We start from the raw sequence: 16,789 nt of genomic DNA, 5'->3' as shown, positions 1-16,789 counted from the left end.
TGTATTTTGTGTTGTTGCTGATGGAGCTCCTCACTGCACTTCCACGCGATCTGCCATCTTGTTTGTTCTGCCCACTTTCCCTCATTTTTGCTGACCAATCTCGATGTCCTTTCCTAGTGGTTGATCTTTTCTGGTGATGTGTCCTAAGTAGCAATCCGAAGTCTCTGGGTTCTTGCTTCTATAGAGCACTGTAGACACGGTATTCTGAAGTGTGGTGGTGGGGTTGATTGGAGGTGAGGGGCCCTGGAGAGGAGGGTGGCAGTAGAAGGGCCGGGTGTCAGTACAGGAAGCGGCAGTAGGATTTGTGTAGGCCGCAGTGCCAGAAGCTCAGAAGCATGGTGTGGAGCCCTGGAGGGGGCTGTGTCCAGCAGGGTCTCTGAGTACCTGGACTAAGCAGGGAGAAGGGACACATTCTAGAGGATCGGGATACTAGGAACAGAGGTAGGCAGACTGCCAGGGAATAGGGTTTGACTTGGCTTGGCTTGACTTGGTTCTTGATTTAGGCTCTGCTAACCTTAAGAATCCCCAACAGAAACAGATTTTGAGAAAAGAGAATACATTCATCTTTGTCACTCATTGAATCTGTGGGGTGCTGCTAAGGGCCAAGTGGGGGGAGACTCCTCCAAATGAGCAAGGAGCCTGAGAGGGTCCATGGTCCCGCCCCACTCCCCTCCCTCCCCCTCATCTCCCACTGGCTGGCTGCTGTCTCCATTGCTCAACCCCCCTGGAGCCCACAGGGGAGTGAAACCCCAGGTGGTTAGGAGTGATGGGGCAGGGGAGGGCCTGGGGGTGCAAAGGGAAACTCCCCTGTGGGTTTTACCCATCATCTATCTTCCAGAGGGACACACCTTGTCTCTGCCCCAGAAGCCACCCCTGCCTCCAGGTTTATAATCTGGAGTACCTGCCCTGTGTGCTTTTACGGCTCTCTCCCCAGGGCGTGCACACCCCCGGCTCATGCGGGCATATCAGGGTCATCACTTAGTTCATCACCATCCTTTCAAAAGGAAAGATCATGAGGGAGGTTACTTAGCTGGGACTGGAATGACATAGGATGCAGATGTCAAAAAATGGAGTCACTGTGCTCAGCACCTCGGCACAGGGGTGGTTGGAGAGGTAGGCAGCTGTCTGCAGTTATTGCAGACCAGATGGAACTTTCCAGAAATGAGCATCCCAACCTCACACGCGACCTTCAGGCCTGAAAGCATCAGATTCACATACAGCAGACACTTCAGATTCACATACAGCAGACACTTCTGTGGTCGGCCATGAGAGAGGACTTTGTTCCACATCCAGACTGTACAGTGACTCTGTCTGTAATGTGGATTGTAGAGTACCCCCCAAAACAGAAACACAACCCACACCCACTGCCATGGAGTCTATTCCGACTCATAGCTACTCTGTTGGGCAGGGCAGAACTGCTCCATAGGGTTTTCCGAGCTTGTAACCCTGTACTGAGCAGACAGCTTCATCATGTTCCTTACAAGCAGCTGGTAGGTTTGAACTGTTGACCTTTTGTTGAGCAGCCCAACTCCTAACCCACTGCGCCACCAGGGCTGCTAGGTCCTTGCAGGAGTGCGGAGTGTGAGGTGTCCATTCGCCAACTAGGGTGTTACTGTCTCTGTGGCATTTTTGACCTCCCTTTCACAATTATTGACTAAAAAAATGCCGGCTGGGCACTGGCCACGGTCAGATGTTTCCCTTGGAAATGAGTGTATCTGATGAGATTGACCTGTAACCTGGCATGGGTGAGTGAGCCAGAAAGAGAGTTGGCATGTTGGTCTTCTGGGTTGAAGGGCTTTCAGCATCTCAGGCGGGTGTGAGCTCCTTGCTCTCAGTAGCGTGACGTCTACTATTCTGTTGGATAAAGAACTTTTCTTGGAGAAGGTGTGTAGGCACTGAATGGAATTTGAAAGCAGGATGCTACCACAGACTTAACTGTAATGGACACATGTAACCTAGCAGGGTCTTTGGAGGATGGTTCCTGAGAACAACGTTTAGAAGACTTGGTGTTTGACCCTGGATCCACCCCATCCTTCATCAGTGTCATTTCCACACTGACTGGGCTTACTCAGAGCCTTTCGTTTGCTGGTCATGTGTTAGCTAGCTATAGCTGCTCTCACAGAAATACTTCAACAGGGTGGCTTTAAAAAACAGAAATTTATTTGCTCAGTTTTGTGGTGGTGGTTAGGTGCTATCCAGTCATAATTTTAGACTCATAGCAACCACATGTGACCCAGGAGAATTGCCCCATCGGGTTTTGTAGGTTCTAAGCTTTAAGGAAGAGAACCCTGGTGGTGTTGAGGGTAAGCTCTGGCCTGCTAGCCTCAAGTTCAGCAGTTCAAACCCACCAGGTGCTCTGTGGGAGAAAGATGAGGCTGGCTGCTCCCATAAAGATCTGCAGCCTTGAGAGTCCTGCACAGGGTCGCTGTGCCTTGGGATCAGCTTGACCACAGTGGGTTGTGGGTTTGGTGATCTCTCTGGAAGCAGATCACCATGTCTCTCACCTATGGAATTCCCTGGGTGGCCTGAGGACTTAACCCCTGCACTACTAGGGATGCTCTTCTCAGATGAGGAGACAAGGAGGCCGCAGTCAGGCTCAGGGGAAGTCTCCCTCAGTCCACTCTGTCTGAAGGTCCTTTTCTCAGTTTGGATGACCCCGGCGTTGCTGGTTCCTTGGTTATCCTCCCTGTAGCCTTCCCCTGTGTCTCTGTGTCTCTGTGTCCTTGCCATTCCAAAGTGATTGGCTTGAAGCACACCCCACACTGATGTGAAAGAGCCCTGGTGACTCCGTGGGTTAGGCATTGGCCTGTGAGCTGCAGGTCAGCAGTTCAAACCCAGCAGCTACTCCTTGGGAGAACGACGAGGCTGTCTAGTCCTGCAAGATTTACAGTCGTGGAGACCCTATGGAGCAGTTACACTCGGTCCTGTGGGTTTGCTCTGGGTGTACTCGGCGATGGCAATGGGATGCACTGATCTGGCCCCAATAATACAGCAGAGACAGCCCTGCTCCCGTATAGCTATAGGTATGTTATTGGGTGCCGTGGAGCCAGTTCTGACTCATAGTCACCCTGTATAGGGTTCCCAAGGATTGGCTAGTGAGTCTGAACCACCAACCTTGCGGTCCGGTTCTTATCCTGCAGTGCCATGCCAGGATGCCTGGAGGTTAGCAGTGGGGCCTATAGAAGTGGAGAAAGGACCAGGATTGGAATAGGTACATAGCTTCCAGTTTTGACAGCTTACAGAATTAGCTCTGGGACTTCAGCCACCTGGCTACCTGGAGCTCTGCGCAGGACTCATGACCACTCAGCCCCCAGTCTCAGTCACCAGGACCCTAAGTTTTAGAAAGCATGCTGTGATTATAAATTATTAAGGACAAACCCAGGCAAGTACTCTGGTTTTCTGTGTAAGACTGAGGGCAAAACTGCCCGCCCTGGGCTTCTAACATACTCTTTCTAAGGGCAGAACTGCCCCTTCCCTGTGTTTGTGCCAGACTTGTCTCAGTATTACTGGATTAATGGTCAGGAAGAACTTCTGCCAAAACTCAAAATGGAGTTTAGGGCTCTAGTATAGCCCCCGCCCCCCACAAACCAAATGCTGTAGAATTTAAGGTCAAATACAAACCAAATCGCTTGCTTCACTTGCCAGACTTTCCCTCTTCCTAGCAAGGGCATCTCTGTAGAGTTGGAAGGAGTGTGCGGACCATGGACAAGGGCTAATGGGGTTTTAAATGGAGGTCATTTGTTGCACTAGGAGCCAGCTGTGCAGTTGACCCTATGGTATGCCTTTGTCCCAGCAGGCTGGTGGCACATGCTGAGTGGGGCCAGTCATCTGCATAAAGTGATTAGGAGCAAATAGCATCACTGCTGATGAGGCTTTGCTGAGGGAGCAGATCCCCTTGCTCTCCCCCCCCCACACACACTCAGCCTCTAGCTCAGCTGGACCATGCCCTGCAGGAAGAGCTGGCTGGGAGGGGAGCCATGGAGATAATGATCCAGGACCCTCAGAGAAAGCCATACTAGGAGGGAGGTGATGGACCAGTGCCCACAGGGAGAGCTTTAGGTTGAAGACATAATCTGAGAAGCTGGCATCAGGATGGAGGTAGACCCATTAACAACCTGCTCTATGTAGATGACACAACCTTGCCTATGGAAAGTGAAGAGAATTTGCAGCACTTGAGGATGAAGATCAAAGACTACAGGCTTCAGTATGGATTCCACCTCAACATTACGAAAACAAAAATACTTACAACTGGGCCATTAAGCAACATTGTGATAAATGGGGAAAAAATTGACGTTGTCAAGTAATTCATTTTGCTTGGATCTAAAGTCAACACCTCTTGAAGCAGCAGTCAAGACGTCAAGTGACATATTATTGCATTGGGCAAATCTGCTGCACAAGACCTCTTTAAAGGGCTAAAGAGCAAAGATGTTGCTTTAAAGACTAATGTGCATCTGATCCAAGTCAGTTTTCAGTCACGTCATGTGCATGTGAAAACTGGACAATGAATAAGGAAGACTGAAATCGAATTGATGCCATTCAGTTATGGTGGTGGCGAACACTATGGCACACCACCCCGCAGATTGCCAGAATAAGCAAATCTGTCTTGCCAGAAGTACATCCAGAATGCTCGTTAGACGTGAGATTGCAGAGATTTTGTCTCACAAACTTTGGATATATTTATCAGGAGGGTCTAGTCCTTGGAGACGGACATTGTGCCTGGTAAAAGGAAAGATTCAGAGACAAAGAGGAAGACACTCAGTGGGACAGGTTGAAATAGTGGTTGCAAAAGTAGGCCGGAACAGAGGAGGGATTGTGAGAACGGTGTGGGACCAGGCAGGTCTCTGTGAGTTGAAATCTATTTGTGGGCAACCTAACAACAACAGCAACAACAATTCAGTGTGTTATGTATTTAAGGTCCAAGGGATCCCCAAGACCACATTCAGGGTCAATGAACTCACTCACAGGAGTCAGAAAAGCTGTTATTCTGAAAATTTCTGTTTATGGCACCAAAGGTTACAGACTAAAAGCAGCAAAGGGAAAAGTCCCCTAGGGCAGAGTCCAGAGGACTTGGTGAGAGATTCCTGATGACATCGTTCTCCTAGTTAGAATGTACGTCGGTGCACATGGCGTGCTGGCCACCAGGGAAGCTCATCTGCGCCTGGTGTCCAGCGCTTCATTGTGAATTGGGCAGGGAGGTGTGGCTGACATTCATCTCCAAGAGGTCCAGCTGTGGCCTGAGGTCCCCACTGTGAATTCCAGTGTTAATCCAGAGGTCGAGCTGATGCCATGAGTACTGGGCCCCCCAACATAAATCTCGAAGTTGACTCAAGGCCCCAGGCAAATAAAGACCTTCTTAGCAGGCAGGGGTTTGGAGGTTACCTCCCAGGAGCCTGGGACAAAATGTTTCTTTAGGTTAGGTTAATCCTTTTTATTGTATGTTGTTGTTGTTAAGTGCCGTCCAGTCAGTTCTGACCCATAAGTGACCCTGTGTAGGGTTTTTGAGGAGCAGCTGGTGAGCTTGAATCGCCAACATTGCAGTTCAAACCGACTTTGCGGTCCAGCTCATTAACCCGCAGCGCCACACCAGGATTCTTTTACTGCCTAGGCACATGTTTCTTTAGCTTGTGTAGCAGGGATGTTAAAAATCTTGAAAGCAAAACAAAACTAAATGCAAAGGAAAGTCCCTCAGATTGAAAGCATTTAGGCCCTTCCCAACAAGGAAGAGGAGTGTTGGCTTTGAGGCTCTGAGTGTCTCGAGGCAAGATGATGTCATTCAGAAAGGAGGGTGTGGAAGCCTGCGAGGCTCTGACAGACGTGTTCTCCCCAAATGGGTGCAGAATCCCTGGCCCTTCTCCTGTGGGTGTGATCCTGTTCAGATATAGGAGTTTTCTTTGTTCGGTTAAGGAGGCCATAACCAAGCAGCGTGGGTCCTAAACCTCCCCGCTTGGAGTTATCAGAAGGCCAGAAGAGGTACAGAGACACACAAACACAGGGGCCACAGAACACAAAGGAATGACAAGGCTCTCCAGCAGACTAGAAACAAAGCGAAAATTCAAGGAAGGGAAGCTGGCATCAACACAGTTTGGACTTTGAGTCTCCCAAACTAAGAGAAAATATATTTCTGCTCTTTAAAACCACCCCCTTTTGATATGTCTGTGATTCAGCACTGGGGGATGAAGACCATCATCTAGAAGGTGGGGAAGCTTCTCCCTAAGATGGACTCTGGCAACGGACTTACTTTCACCTGGTCCTTAGGGTTTCTGAAGTAAGCGTCCGTTGGCAGACTGCTAACACTGATGTTAGCTGGGCAGGTATACTGCAGCTGGGCTATAAACAATCTCAGGTCAGAGTTCCAGAAATGCTTCCAGATGAAGACAAGACAAACAGTGATGAGACACTTAACACGCATGGGCTCTTGCATAAATCATGATACCTACATCTAACAGCAATCCTATGAGGTCCATTTTGCTATTTTTATTTTATCTTTTTATGAGAGAACTGGGGTTTATGGAGATGAATCAGCTTCTTGGAGTCTCATCGTACGTGGCTGAGTGGTGTCCATACCTGGCGTCACTGCTTCGGACACTTGGCCTGCCCTGTAGGCTTTTCCCACACAGACCCTTATTCCATTTGCAGGGTCCTGTGTGGGCATGGTCAGCAGCCGGGCACAGGAGGGGACCATTATATTGGCTTTGAGATTTAAGCAGAGAAGGAAGTGTAAGCCTAGCTTGGGGAGAAAGTGGGAAAGTGAGTCACTCTGAGGGAGCTGAGACTATTCATTCATAGGCAACTTACTGAAAGGCCAGGCTCCCTGAGAGCTGAGGATGAGAAATGGGGGCCACTCAGCAAAGCTCCCAACCGTGTGACTTCCACGCTGAGCCCAGTGGAGAAAACACCACTTTGTAAAGGAGATGGTGGGCTGTTTTCCTTGGACTCTTTTTCCTATTTCTCAGACCTCCACTTTATGTTCTTCCTGCCACCTCCCTTCTTTGCCCACAGCCTTTAATGGCAGCTCTGTCTTGCTCTGTGTTGGGGTTTTAGAAAGCTGAGTTAGAGAGGTGTTCTAGTACAGTTTCCGATGCATCACAGACACATTTGAAATTTCCTTGAACCACGTTCCTTAGAAACGGCTCCCTGTAAACCACCCCTGCCCTCAGGCTGCCATCTGTTGCCCGAGTTCTTCTACCCATTGGTTCTGGCTTCATCTTTGTGACCCCAACAGAGCACAACTTCTTTCTCCTCTGGGCTCGTGAGACTGTTTATCTTCTGTTGGCGTACTGAAATGGAGTCTCTGAGCCAGTCCCCAGGAGGTCACAGCACAGATGAGGCATATAAACAGATGCAAAGCTGGGAGGCCCAGCTCTGTTGGTGCATGTGTGCGTGTGCACGCGTGTGCATAGAGAACAGTGGCGATTCAAAGGTGAAGTGCAAACAGAGCCTCACATTGCGTCCACCCAGAACCCCCGATAGAGTCCCCCATTCCCACCCCATGGTCCAAGATGAAGTCAGGTGGCTGAGTCATAGCAGCTCTGCTGGCTGGAAGAGCACTTTCCCTGTCTGTGGTGGGAGGTGGCCTTGCCCTCAAGGAGAGAAGGGACTCGGGTTGGGCCCTACATGGAGGGGCTGCCAGAGGTGTGGAAATAGCTGCTGTGAGAGGATGGAATTTTACCCAGCCTTCTCTTTGCCACCTGGGCTGATGGAGTTCTCTTTATTGGCTTTTCATCTGATGTAGTTTCCAAACTTCCCCCACCTGTTCATCAACTAATTGAGCCAGCCCCTCAGCGTATTCTTAACCCCTAATGCCCAGTACAGAGCCTGGGAGAAATGCTGTACCCTAGATCTCTTTCGCTCGTTCTTTGGAATACAGTCTAACAGCACCTATGTGTTGGCTGTTTTGCTGATTCACACTGTTAACGGGTTGAATGTTGTGCGAACTCTATCTTTTAGGGTTTTCAAAAAATGTAAACCTATCTAGATATTCCTGCCATCTTATCCACATAATGAAATATATCCCATGGTGAATTCTCTTATAATATGAAACATCATTTTAAAAGCCCAAACACCCATAATAGGTTATTTGTATCTCTCTAGCAAATCTAGCATATTCTTCTGTAGAAAGGTGAATTACCAAAGAAGAAAGGTGAGCATGGCTTCCTTGTGTTTTCTTACTAATCCCAGTGACCATTCTCACGTGGGTTTAAACATGTGCAGCTGTTCACTACAGAGTAAGATGGGAGCAGAAAGTCTCATGTTTCTCCCAAGGAGTGGCTGATGGGTTTGAACTACCGACCTTTCTGTTGTAGTCCAGTGCTTATCCTATAATGCCACCAGGCCTCCTTCATCTTTGGCAGGGGTTGTGTAGGAACATGCTGTGGGGTTGAAGGAGACATAGGTCCCAGCCATACCTAGAAGCAGTCTTCAATGTGGTGAAAAAAGTGAAGTTGTTTGCTACAAATTAGTAGTACAAGTCAGCCTGTGCTTACCTTGCTCACTGGGTATTCTAACGCTGCTTTTGTACTTGTGTATTTTGTCACCCAATTTGTGGGCCACATAAAGAGCTTTGTGAATTAGGCAGTTTATAATTGTTGCTAAGTACCATCGAGTCAGTTCCGACTCATAGCTAACCTATATAGGGTTTCCAAGGAGCAGTTGGTGGGTTTGAACCACTTACCTTTTGGTTAGCAGGCTAGTGCTTATCCTACCAGGGCTCCATTTTTGTTGTTGTTAAGTTGCCATCGAGTCAATTCCAACTCATAGTGACCCTGTGTAGGGTTTCCAAGGAGCAGCTGGTGAGCTTGAACCACTGACCTTGCAGTCCAGTGCATTAACCCACTGTGCCACACCAGGACTCCATAGGCCTTCTGAAATGTCTTGCATTATAGCCGTTGAGAAAGTACAAGAAAGCAGAAATTGCCATCAGTGCAGCGCTGATCAGGCATCTCAGATGTGGGCATCAGCAGTGACTTTGGCAAGGCCTCATTAGCCCCACTCTTGGGCCCTGACATGGGTCATCACGGACTGAAAGTGATGGGAATACGTGCGCGTCATCGTGTTCTCCCTTCGGCCTTGCAGAGTCATGTACAGTTCTGTCTGGTCAGGATCTCATTATTATTATGTATTCTTTTCAGTTTGATGTTAGCATATTTAGCATTGACATGTTCTGTGCTCAGAAGTCCCCTATCAGCCTCCTTCTCAGGTCCCATTGTCGAAGATGAAGTCACAGGAAACTATGCATGGGCTGTTGGACTAGCTGGTAGGATAATACAGTGCTTGAGGATAAAACAGGCCCTTTCAAGTCTGTTAAAAAAAGTTTTCCAGGTCTAATCATTGTTGCTATGAGTCGGAATCGACTCCACAGCATTCCACCACCAAACATGAGCTGGAGACAAACACCAGAAGGCGCTGACTTATAGACCTTCAGCCAGTTTCTTCCTGGCCTCCTCAGGAGAGCTGTCCTCCAACCAGCACACCTTCTACAGAATGCAGGCTGCCTTCTTTGTCTTTTCTTTTCCCTCAGGTGTGATGGCCCACTGATGAGCAGGACAGCCTGCAGGAACACTTGAGTCACAGGAAGCTTGAACTTACCATGTTGCCTCTGGCAGTTTCTTTGGTTTTCCCGTTGCTCCAGCATCTGTGTTGTTATATGTGGTTCCAGTTTTGCCTCCCCATGACACCACATTCCAGCATTTTCCCAAACCCCCACCGTCTGCCTGCTTGACTGTGGGCCATCCGTCCTTCCATCCTTCCCTCCATCCACTAGGGCCATCTCCGAGAGGCATTGTGGGATCCTTCCCTGTACACTTGTACCCTTCTGCTGAAGCGATTCTTAGGCTATTTCTGGTTTTGTGGCTGTGATTTTAAGAAAGTGGAAACTTTGCTCCCTTGTTCCTTTGCTCTGTATTCCTTGCACTTAGAAATCTAGACTAATGTGTATTCCGCAGGTTGCGTCTGTGTTCTCCATTGTGATATCAAAGCTTTTCTTACTCCTCAGGCTGATGCCAAACCCAGCCTCCTCGTGAGCTTTGCTACTGTTGTCTGTGGCAGCCATATTTATTCTTTTGTGGGTTTGCAAGTACCTTGAATCTACCCAGTTCATTCTCCAAGGCACGGGCACACATTTCAGATTTGAATTGAGAGCAGAACTTTAGTCCTGCATCCTCCTGCTTTAAGCAAGGCTGACCAGAGGTGACAGATAAGAAGCTTCAGGTCAAAGGTGGCCCCAGATGTCTTTGGCCTGCCTTCCATATTGTTTAAAGAAATTTAACATTGGAGTCAACCTTGAAAAATCTCAAGGAAAAATGTGGACTTCCAGTTTTTCTTTGAACCAGTGGAAAGTCTAGTCACTCTGTCCCCTGTCCTTCCAGGACGACCTCCACAGGGTCACTTTTACATAGCCACACCTCCCTGGCCCCGCAGGGTCACCCTCACACACACCACTTGACTAGTTCTGTGAACATTTCACCCACCTACTGACTCTCACCCAGGGAACATCCAGTCTTCTCGTAGGAGTCCAAGGCTCTCTCACTCAGATTCTGCCTGCTGGTTTCATGTCTCCCTCCTTGCTTCGTCCTCGAGTTCTTCATCAGCTAGTCATGCAGTTTGCCAAGCTCACTGTCTGCACTCCTTCCTTGATATCCCTTTCATCTTTTAAAACCAAACCCATCCTTCTCCTGCCCCTTGAAACCAAAACCCAAGTCAGTAACTGTTGAGTCCGTTTGGGCTCTCAGGTACCTCCTGCCCCGCGGAGTAACACTGTGTGCCACAGGGTCTCCAAAGCTGGGACCTTGGGAAGTACCACTCGGTCTGTTTTCTGAGGCACCTCACCGTGGGTTTGAGCCACCAATCTTCCTGTAAGTAGTTGAGTGCTTAACTGTTTGTGCCACCCAGAGTCTTACGTTACCCCATTAACACTGCCTCACATGACAGGCAGTGGTCACACACATGCTTTTCTGTGTGCCGGAAGCACTCCTTCATCTGCAGGGGACGAGACCACCCCTTCTTGTCATGTCTAATGCCCCCGCTTCCCATGTCTTTAGCACACAGGGAGTAAGTGCTCTGGTCACTCTGTGTGTTTGCCTGTCTGTGTCCCCTCTGGACTCCAAGTCCTCCAGGGCAGGGTCTGTGTCTTAGCTGTTGCTTCATCCACCATGTCTGTCCCACCCCATAGTCACCCCCTGGTAAATGGACAGGGAATACTTGAGCTGTTTCTTGGGCTGTCAGTCTGGGAGACTGCCTTTCTTTCCTGTCATTTGGTTTGTGAATGAGTCTGAAGTTGGCTAGGCTTCACCATCCCCAGGGACTATGGCTCCTTTATCCTGGGTCCAAACAGTGACCTATGGCAGGGATTTGTTGTTATTGCTGTTAAGTGCTGTCGAGTCAATTTTGACTCATAGATACCCTGTATAGGGTTTCCGAGATGCAGCTGGTGGGTTTGAACTACCGATCTACCAGCCTTTGTGGTTCTCAGTCCAGTGCTTATCCTACTGTGTCACACCAGGAGTCCATGGCAGGGACTTAGGGAATATTAATTACACTGGATAAAAGACTGAGGGACAAGGTGGTCTCAGAAGATACATAGTGGGTTTCCACAGTGTCATGGATCTAATAAGAGTTTATATGTTGTTGATAAGTGCCATCGAGTCAGTTGCGACCTGTGGCAACCCTGTATAGAGTTTCTGAGGAGCAACTGGTGAACTTGAACCTCTGACCTTGCGGTTCAAGCTGACTTTGCAGTCCAGCGCATTAACCCACAGTACCACACCAGGACTCCATATATATATATATATGTATGTGTATGTGTACATGTACGTGTGTGTGTATATATATATATACGTATATATAAGGAGCTCTAGTAGCGTGGTTATGAATCAGGCTGCTAACCTTAAGGTCGGCAGTTCGAAACTACCAACAATTCTGCGGGAGAAAGATGAGGCATTTTACTCCCATAAAGATTTACAGCCTCGAAAACCCTGTGCAGGGTCACTATGAGTCAGAACCGACTCTACGGTACTTAACAACAACAACAATACATATTTATATATATATACACACACACACATATATGAGATGACTTCAAAAAGTTCATGGAAAAATGAAATTTAAAATCATGGAATTTTCCCACAGACCTTTTGAAGCCCCTTCCTTACACACAAGAAGTGAACATGTTACTGTGAGGTTCTTCTGCCTGCTATGGCCCTCCTGTGGAGCGGAGGGTAAGGTCCAGCTACCTGCCTTCTGGTTGGCAGCTGAGAACTTTAACCACTGCATTGCTGAGGCTCCCACAGGTGGTGTACCTGTATGTGTATGTATATTTATATATATATGTGTATATGTGTTCTATATCTGGAGTCCTGGGATGGCACTGTGGGTTAATGCGTTAGACTGCAAAGCCATTTGAACTGCAAGGTCGGTGGTTCAAGCTCACCAGCTACTCCTCGGAAACCCTATAGAAGGTCACTATGGGTTGGAACCTACTCAATGGCACTTAACAATAACAATATTCTATATCTGGAGTCCTGGTGTGGCACTATAGGATAAGCTCTGTACTGCTAACCACAAGGTCTGTGGTTCAAACTCAGCAACCGCTCCTTGGAAACACTATCCATGGTCTGTATGAGTCGGAACTGACTTGATGGCACTTCACGAGGACCTCTGTGTATTTTCTATATAAATGTATTTCCTTTACCAGCCCATAAAGGATTACATGTGCTCTCCAGTTCCATCACTGATGGAGTTGGGGGTTTGCCTCCTAGGTAACGAATCTGACATTGAACTAGAAAGGAAGTATAAGGAAGATGACCGCGAAAAGGCCTCCAAAAGATCCCGAGCCCAGAAGACAGAGAAAGTGCAGAAAGCGTCCTCAGGGAAGGAAGCTGGCCAGCTCCCAGGCCCCAAGAAGCCCATCGTCAGCGTGGTTCTGACTGCACATGAGGCGATTCCAGGTGAACAGATGGGAGGTGGCAACGGGCGTCTCTGGTCAGGTTTGCACCTGGGTGGCTGATGTTTTCCTGGATTTGGATCCTGTGATTTTGAACAGGGTATACATATATATAAAATATATTTGTTCTTGTTAAGTACCTTCGAGTAGTTCCCACCCATAGCAACCCTGTATAGGGTTTCCAAGTAGCGGCTGGTGGGTTTGAACTGTTGACCTCACAGTTCAGACTGACTTTCAGTCTAGTACATTAACCCATAGCAGAGAGACAGAGAGAGTTCTGGTAGCATGGCTGTGAACCACAAGGTCAGCAGTTCGAAATTACCAGCTGTTTCGTGGGAGAAAGATGAGGCTTTCTGCTCCTGTAAAGATTTACAGCCTCAGAAACCCTGTACAGGGTCGCTATGAGTCGGAACCGACTCAACGGAACTTAACAACAACAACAACATATATATATACACACACACACACACACACACACACTCATACACCTACACACCTACACACACACACACTAAGTAGGTAAAGTACAAATATGGGCCAAGAAGACATTTTGGCAGAGTATAGAGAAACAGTCCTGGTGTGGCGCTGTAGAATAAGCACTGGACTGCTAACCACAAGTTGGACAGTTCAAACCCATCAGCCGCTCTTTGAAACTGTCTCCAGGGTCACTATGAGTCGTAGTTGATTGGACTGCACTTCACAACAGAAATTAGCATATTACTTAGGAGTCCTGGTGCGGTGTTATCAGATAAGAGCTGGATTGCTAACTGCAAGCTTGGCTGTTCAAACTCACCAGTCACTCCTAGGAAGCCCTGTACAGGGTCGCTGAGTTGGAACCAATTCGATGTCACTTAACAACAACAATGAGAGAAATGCCCCCCCCCATGTGAGCACACACACACAGACACACAGAAGGATCACACTTGTGTGATCTGAAGGAGAGCCAGTAGCTCGGCACAGTAACCTACAGTAGAGAGACACAGCCCTGGGGATGGGTCAGCAGCCACGCATGTGGCCCTTTGTCAAGCAGTGCATTCATTGTTCATCCATCTCAGGTGCTACCAAGATCATCCCGGTGGAAGCGGGACCCCCGGAAGCAGAGGCAGCTCAGCCCGAGAGTGCTGTGTCGGATCTGGCCCACCGGAGGGGCTACCAGGAATATGCCATCCAACAGACACCCTACGAGCAGCCCATGAAGTCAAGCAGGTAAAGGGTTCGGTTCTGTGAACCTTCCGCCGCAGGGCAGAGGGCCCAGCGCGCTGGCTTACCGGGACTCTGTGCACAAACAGATTCACTAGTGAAGGAGGAGGAGGCTTTAACCCTCCATCTCAGCCATTGGTGTGTTGCCTGAGCCTGACTTCCTCTGTATAATGAAGTTGAACAAACACATCGGACAAGTTGACACTCTGTCGATAGTGAACCAGAGTGTCTGCTTCTTCACAAGCCTCCCAGGTTCTCAGTCTTTAGCTGTGATATATTCTTGTAGCTGTAGCTTAGTGATCATTGGATGTCTGAGTGAAAGGAGGGCAAAGGAAATATCACTCAAATGGTATCCCGCTCGTTCTGTAAACAGAGTCTAACAGACCTGCCGGCCTCTTGACTCTTCTTCTTCATTTCACTCAATAAACTGAGCACCTGCTCTGCATAACGCCCAGCCCATCCTGACGAAGCCGTCCCTCATATCTGACTTGACACCAGTCATCTTGTCTCTGGGCGTGTCTGTTAGATGTCATAACCTTGTCTAACAGGACCTACCATAGCTTAGAGGGGAGAATCATGGAAGATTTTATGTAGAGTGTTGGGCATATGTTGGGCTCTCATTAAATTACATTCTAATACCACACGGGGATGCTTCAGTAATTGCAGCCCTAGACCTTTCTTCTTGTAAATGCATGCCACCAAATTTATCGGGAAGCTACAAAAATACTCATACAAAATACTCGTGTAAATCTGTAATTGAATTAATCTGAAGACCCTGCTCAGCTTTGATTTGTCTGATTTGTTCACGTTGTCTAATTAACCACAATATTTCAAGGTCTCTTGGATTCTTGTTGTTAAGTGCCATTGAGTTGGTTCTTACTCATTGCAACCCTGTACAGGGTTTCCAAGGAGTGGCTGGTGAGTTTGAACTGCTGACCTTGTGGTTCAAACTGATCTTATCCCATGGCACCATATCAGGACTCCCTCTTGGTTAGAGACTTTCAACTAAGTGCTAATGTTGTTGTTAAGTGCTGTAGAGTCGGATTCCCACCCATAGCGACCCTGTATAGTGTTTCCGAGGAGCAGCTGGTAAGTTTGAACTGTCGACAACTTGAACCGGACTCAGGGTGACCCATAGTAGAAGGACCCATCGGGTTCCTAAGACTATAAGGCTTTGTGGAAGCGGATTGGTTACAGGCAGACGTTCTCAGTGTTTAATGAACAGATCTAGGCTGGATTCCTTTCCCATGTATTCCATGAATATTTTATATGGAAATTATAAATGAGTGATGAAAGAGATTTATTTCTTTTGCATGAGGATTTTGATTTGCATAATACAGGAAAAACATTCAGGCTCTATTAATTTCTTTCTTATAACAAATACAGCATACTTATTATGTAGAAAATTTGGAAAACTATAAGGAGAAAAATAATTTGTAATCTCATCCTAGGCACAAAATAATCACTTGTAATGTTTTCCAGATAATCACCATTATTATTTTAAATATTTTTCCTTCCAGCCTTATTTTTTCAGTGTATCTGGTAAATTGCCATGTTGTATCTTGCTTTTTAGGCTTAATCATGTAATGCTTACTTTCCTTTATTTCTCAACTTAGTCACAAATGGACATGCTGGGCTACCATCAGTGTCCCACAGCTGACTGGACTCTAGACATTGCAGACAATGAGACCTATCTGATGCCCATCTGATGCCTCCCCATCTGTTCAAACCAAGTTATCCACTGCTTTGACTTTTTCCTTCTTCTTCTTCTTTTTTTTTATTTACAGGAAACATGTATATTTATTTTTGAGGTAATTTGGATTTAGGTATAATTGGTGTGTGGTGTTATGTGCCATGGAGTTGTTTCCAACTCATAGTACCATGAACAGGGTTTCTGAGGCTGCAAACCTTTATAGGAGCAGAAAGCCTCATTTTTCTCCCGTGGAACAGCTGGTAGTTTCAAACTGCTGACCTTGAGGTTCGCAGCCTGATTTGTACCCACTACGCTGTCAGAGCTCCTTTAGATATAATTTGTGGTACACGTATGTCCTGAGGGGTTGCTGGTGCTGGAGTTGGTGGGATGAGGTCCATTGTTTTAGATTCATGCAGTTTTACAGACTTCCACTAGATGGCAACATGCACTAGAAGTGGGATAGCAACTTCCCACTAACTGCCGCGGTCGGCACTATATGTCCCATGGGTCCTGAAAGGATTAAGGTTTTCCATTGTTCTTAGGAGAACTTTGCCTCTAGGTGTGCCCTTCTGACCCTGCCAACTCTCCAGACTCTCTCCCCTCTCACAGTGCCCCTGGTTCTCCTTGCTGCCCCCACTGGTTTATTCTCTGCATCTTTGATTTCTCCTAACAGAACTTTTACTCTTCCTGAATGCTTCCCCAGCTGCCTGCTGGCTTCACGCCTGTCCATCCCTTAGCCATTGGCCTGAGCCTGAGCTGCTCCTTCATAGCAGGCAACAGATGGTCAGCTCTGCTTACTTTTATGATGAGCAGGTGGGTGCCCAGGGCCAGCGCTGGCTAACAGATCCTGCCCTCAGTGCATTCCGACTCATCGTGATCCTGTAGGACAGGTAGAACTGTCAGGGTTCCAAGGTGCCATCGCTACGGAAGCAGACTGCCACCTCGTTTTTTCACAGAGA

General features: G+C 47.8%; 1 protein-coding gene across 1 annotated transcript in view; it reads left to right on the top strand.

Annotated features, from left to right (window-relative positions):
- ZFAT (zinc finger and AT hook domain containing) overlaps nt 1-16,789 on the top strand; it is a 212,266-nt gene that overhangs the window by 43,147 nt on the left and 152,330 nt on the right. The window contains exons 3-4 of the mRNA XM_006830846.1: nt 12,753-12,941; nt 13,993-14,143. Of these exons, the coding sequence (XP_006830909.1) occupies nt 12,753-12,941; nt 13,993-14,143 (340 nt within the window). The remainder of the gene's footprint in view (nt 1-12,752; nt 12,942-13,992; nt 14,144-16,789) is intronic.

The sequence above is a fragment of the Chrysochloris asiatica genome, unplaced genomic scaffold (assembly GCF_000296735.1).
Source record: "Chrysochloris asiatica unplaced genomic scaffold, ChrAsi1.0 scaffold00001, whole genome shotgun sequence".
Taxonomy (NCBI): domain Eukaryota; kingdom Metazoa; phylum Chordata; class Mammalia; order Afrosoricida; family Chrysochloridae; genus Chrysochloris; species Chrysochloris asiatica.
The sequence above is the reverse complement of the archived record's forward strand: the minus strand, read 5'-3'. Positions and strand labels throughout refer to the sequence as shown.